The sequence below is a fragment of the Sinocyclocheilus rhinocerous genome, unplaced genomic scaffold, assembly GCF_001515625.1.
Source record: "Sinocyclocheilus rhinocerous isolate Xijiao unplaced genomic scaffold, SAMN03320098_v1.1 scaffold33131, whole genome shotgun sequence".
In the NCBI taxonomy this organism is placed as follows: domain Eukaryota; kingdom Metazoa; phylum Chordata; class Actinopteri; order Cypriniformes; family Cyprinidae; genus Sinocyclocheilus; species Sinocyclocheilus rhinocerous.
In genome coordinates, this window is record NW_015625978.1 from 1 (window position 1) to 5,010 (window position 5,010).

Genomic DNA, 5,010 nt, shown 5'->3' on the forward strand with positions numbered 1-5,010 from the left:
ATATGTATATGTGTGTATATATATATATATATATATATATATATAGTTTGCCAGTTTTACACACATTTAAATTTTTTTTTATGAATTCAGAAATGCAACCAAAATATAACATGAACATTTAACTGAACTCTGAACATTTTTAGAAATGGATAAATAGTATCCCTATTTTGATATATCCAACAAAATTAGATGCTCTAGTCGTCGGAGAAAAAAAAAATTCAGAAAAATAAGTTTGTTAAAACTGAACAAATATTTGATGACAATTTGACAACTTTTTATAACGGTCAAACAAAATGTGGCTTACATGAAAGCATCAAAATATCTTCAAAATGTGTCTTAAATAAATATTTTTTTTAATTTGTTGCACCAATACAACCTATCAGTCCATATCAATGCACAGTTATACCCCTAATAAGTTCTGCACAATTTTTCTCAAAAATTTTACAATTTTACTTTATAGCCATTGTTCCTTGTGTCCTTTAAAAGACCTCACAGCATTTGTGGGAAATTAAGACTAATACAAACAAAATTAGGATTCTTGATATTAGTTACAGTGTTTATTGAAATTAAATATAAATTTAAAATAATACATTTATTGAAATTGAAATAAAATTATAGCACTGTGGTTTAATGAATGAAACAATTTCAGACCCATGAAAGATTAGGCAAAGCGTTTGAAAATTTCTGCATATTAAACCAAATTTTTCCCCCTTTTTTTCATTTCAAAAGCATCACGAACTAAACAAAGGATTATTTTTATATGCTTTTTATTTCAGCATTTACAAGTCAGTCTTTTGAACACATTTCTCCAACCACTTGTTTTCTTTTTCTTAATAACTGTTTCTGAACCAGTCATGATGAGAAAGACTGAGGAACTTACAGCCAACTACACCAGAGTTAGAGAACAACTGTCCTTTTATGAAGGTGAGCTGTTTGTACTTCAGACCCATGAAAGATTAGGCAAAGAGTTTGACAATTTCTGCATATTAAACCAAACTTTTCTTCATAACTGTTTCTGTACCAGTCATGACAAGACGAGTTCTGCATATTAAACCAAACTTTTTTTTTTTCATTTCAAAAGCATCATGAACTAAACAAAGGATAATTTTTATATGCTTTTTATTTCAGCATTTACAGCTCAGTCTTTGAACTGTGACATGAGCTGGACAACTTTTAATGGAAATGTGTACTTCTTCAGCTGTAATGAACTGAGCTGGTCAAGCAGTCGTGCTTTCTGTGTTTCAAAAGGAGCTGATCTGGTCACCATAACCAGCCTAACAGAACAGGTGAGAAAATTTCAAGTTGGATGTACGTTAAATCAAAGAATTATATGTTTTACCTGTTTAAATCACAATATTCAGAAACAGCATTGCATGTGATGTTTTCTCCATTAGAACTTTCTGGTTTCTAAAATTAAAGCATGGCACTGGATTGGTCTCAATGATCTGAAAACTGAAGGACACTGGGTTTGGGTGAATAACCAAACTCTCAATGAATCTGGAGTACAGTAAGAACTCTGACTACAATTACTTAAGTTAATCAATGTAACAAAAATACATAAAAAAAATTACTTTACCGTATTACCGTTCATCATGATCATAATATTACTGGAACGTTTAAATCTTTGCATAATGGCATGTTTTTTAAAAAAAGCTACAGCATGGTTTTTTACAAAATATTATTGCAGGATAAATATTGTTTTTACTCTGATCGCCTGTTTCTGCTTTTGAAGGTTTTGGCACAAGAGAGAATCTGGGAAAAGTGAACCTGATAACTGGAAAGAAGAGGATCTTACTGGAAAAAACTGTGCAATTATGAAAAATGATTTCAACTATTTAGAAAGTTGGTTTGATGTTTCTTGCAATTATCGGATGAAGTTTATCTGTGAAAAGAAATATTAATTTACCTCCGTCAGTGGTGCTAATATTGATGAGGTCTATTTTGTATATGCACAGAAAACAAGGCTTTTTTGGATTTGCTTACTCATCTCAGAATAAAAATGCTATTCTTTTCTCCAGTGATTATTATTACCTATTATTATGTAATTTATTCTTTTCTCCAGTGATGATTACTATCTATTATTATGTAATTGTTACTAATTATTACAACTACAGACTGTACATGCCAATACAAAAGCATTTTATTTTGATGCCTCACACATCACTCATTTTGCAGTCAACTGAAGTGCTTTAGTATCAGATATGAAACTGCTGTGCACTCAAAAAATATTTTGGCCTAAATATAAATGTATATATTTTTTGAATTGCACATGTCCATCCATTCGGATTACAGTTTTACTAAACGTTATGCATATTTGTCAGTCATGCATAAATGACACTTTCTGCACTCAAAAAATCATGACGTAATTTATAATCAATGATTTGCATGTATTTGATTTTATTTAAATAATCGTTTTCAAAATATATTCAAATAGCAAATCTGTTCATTGTGGAAAGTTTTTTTAAATAATTAATTCAGTTATAAAGTATGAACATGTTTAAAATATGGCTAGCTGTGGAACAAGCAATATGTAGTGTTTGACATCGAAACAAATTGGATTTATTGATGATAAATATAAAAATTATAGTGTATTTAAAGTTTATACTATTACAGAAAGTACTAATATTTATGTATGATTGACAATGCATCACATTCAGTTTGTTTATATGTGTCATTTTTTGAATGTGTTGAGCAGACAAACTTTAAGGATAGTATAAAGACTTGTGTGCTTTATCTAAATGATTAACTGAACGGAAGATAATCTGATCATTTTGCATGTTTTTTTTTTTCTTTCAATTTTTGCATTTTGCACTTTTTTTCTGCCTGTTCAGTTACTTTGTAATTCTCTCTTCTTTTCTTTTCTCCACAAGAGGTCACTAATGCAGTGTCCTCTACAGCTTTATTGATGATAAATTGATTGTGAATTTCCTAATCTGTAAGGCTCTTTAATGAAAAATAAATGACTAAATGTAATTTAGTAATGTTATTATATAACTCTCTGATATTGGTTTGATTGGGTGACACATCTGAAGGGGTGAAAACAGGAAAAGCCTTGTAGAAGAAAATTACTGAGACGAGTAAAGAACAATGCTGCAGAAATCGATCTCTGTAGTTTTATATGCCATTATGTTATGTCATATGTTATGTTATGCTACAAAACACTATTTATTTTTGTTTTCCTTACAAAAATAATAAATAAAAAAATCACTTTAATCTTTTGACAGCCCTATCATAATTTATAGTTTTAAATCATGATTTATAAGTTTAATGAAACAAAATTAGCAAATAAATCCGCACATTTAAACAAAATAAGCCAAATTAAATGTTCTCTCTGTTCCCTACTAAATGTCACTATTGCATTTGTATTTAACATCCCTGCCATCCAGCTGTGGATTAATGAGTAAGTGAGCTGTGGCCTGGATCATTATAAAACTAATTCAACGAGTCAGTGAGGTTTTGAGGTTTCAAGAACCAACTTGAGTGAAACAGTCAATTCAGATTATCAGCTTTGTGGACCAGTTCCACAGTTTCATTAAAAAGATCCTATTCAGAAGAATGATTTGTTCATTACTGACAGTATGTCCGATATAAAACTAATTCAATGAGTCGGTGAGGTTTTGAGGTTTCAAGAACCAATTTGAGTGAAACAGTCGATTCAGATGATCAGCTTTGTGGACCAGTTCCACAGTTTCATTAAAAAGATCCTATTCAGAAGAATGATTTGTTCATTACTGACAGTATGTCCGAAACACCTGTGAGTGGAGTGACAGCATTTTCTCAAAGCATAGCTAAAAAATCCTAGTCAATAAGAAACGTGCTTATATTATATTTATATCACGTATTTTCCCCCTACATTTCTGAAGATATTTTTTAAAGAACAAACTTTTAACAGAAAGTCTTTCATAACTGTAGTTCACTTTCTGAGTTCGAGGTTTTGTAACTTCCTGTATGTTTCCACAGTATCTATTAGTACAGCTACAGATGCACACAACAGCAGTGCTGCTAAATAGTGACAACAGCATCATACACCTTTTGCATCAGTATGTATGTGCAATTAATCATGCATAGCCTATTTATACAGAAAAATATATGTTTGTTTAAATGTTATAGGACATGTGAGTGTTTTTGAGTTGCATATTGCCAGTTAAATATTTATTAAAATGTTAACATTGTGCTTGTAAATGCTGAGATTCAATCATTACATTTGACCTCTAACCACTAATCAAGTTTAATCTGTTCCTCTTCTTCACTTTGTACCCTGCTTGCTTATTTATTTATTTATTGTCTGTACAAATGACTCTTATTACTGTACTAATATGTCTGCGGCTTCTGTGATTCCAGTAAACACTCAACCAACCATCAGGGTCGTGAAATGAAATCAAACTATGAAAATGTTGATTACTTGTCTTCAGCAACAGCTTCAGGTGGAAAATGCTCTCAGTACAGAGGTAAGATATTACTGACATGTTTCAGAATGTTTTTTGTTTAAATGATACCACAGAGTTCAGAAAGGTAAAGTATTGAACACTTTTCTGAGAGAAGAACAGATATCAAGACCATACTAGGAAGATTATCACAGCAGAAAGACCTTTGTGTAAGTACAAACAGCTCACCTACTCTTTGCCTAATCTTTCATGGGTCTGAAGTACAAACAGCTCACCTTCATAAAAGGACAGTTGTTCTCTAACTCTGGTGTAGTTGGCTGTAAGTTCCTCAGTCTTTCTCATCATGACTGGTTCAGAAACAGTTATTAAGAAAAAGAAAACAAGTGGTTGGAGAAATGTGTTCAAAAGACTGACTTGTATTTGCTTAACAAAAAGAAATTAGTTGAATCGAAGCCGGTTCAGAATTAGTAGGCTACACTTTGTCCTAGTAGGTGCATGAGTCTGAACCTAACATAACTCACTATTGTTGATATGGAGATGTTCTCGAACTCTGGTGTAATTGGCTGTAAGTTCCTCAAGCCGTCTTGTCATGACTGGTACAGAAACAGTTATGAAGAAAATGGAA

At 31.4% G+C, this 5,010-nt stretch overlaps 1 protein-coding gene across 1 annotated transcript; it reads left to right on the forward strand.

The window, feature by feature from the left end:
* Positions 1-857: 857 nt before the first annotated feature.
* On the forward strand, positions 858-1,901 carry LOC107706651 (CD209 antigen-like protein E). The gene is made up of 4 exons (XM_016510426.1): positions 858-924; positions 1,129-1,286; positions 1,395-1,507; positions 1,733-1,901. The coding sequence occupies exons 1-4, from the start codon at positions 858-860 to the stop codon at positions 1,899-1,901; spliced, it is 507 nt and encodes a 168-aa protein (XP_016365912.1).
* Positions 1,902-5,010: the final 3,109 nt, after the last annotated feature.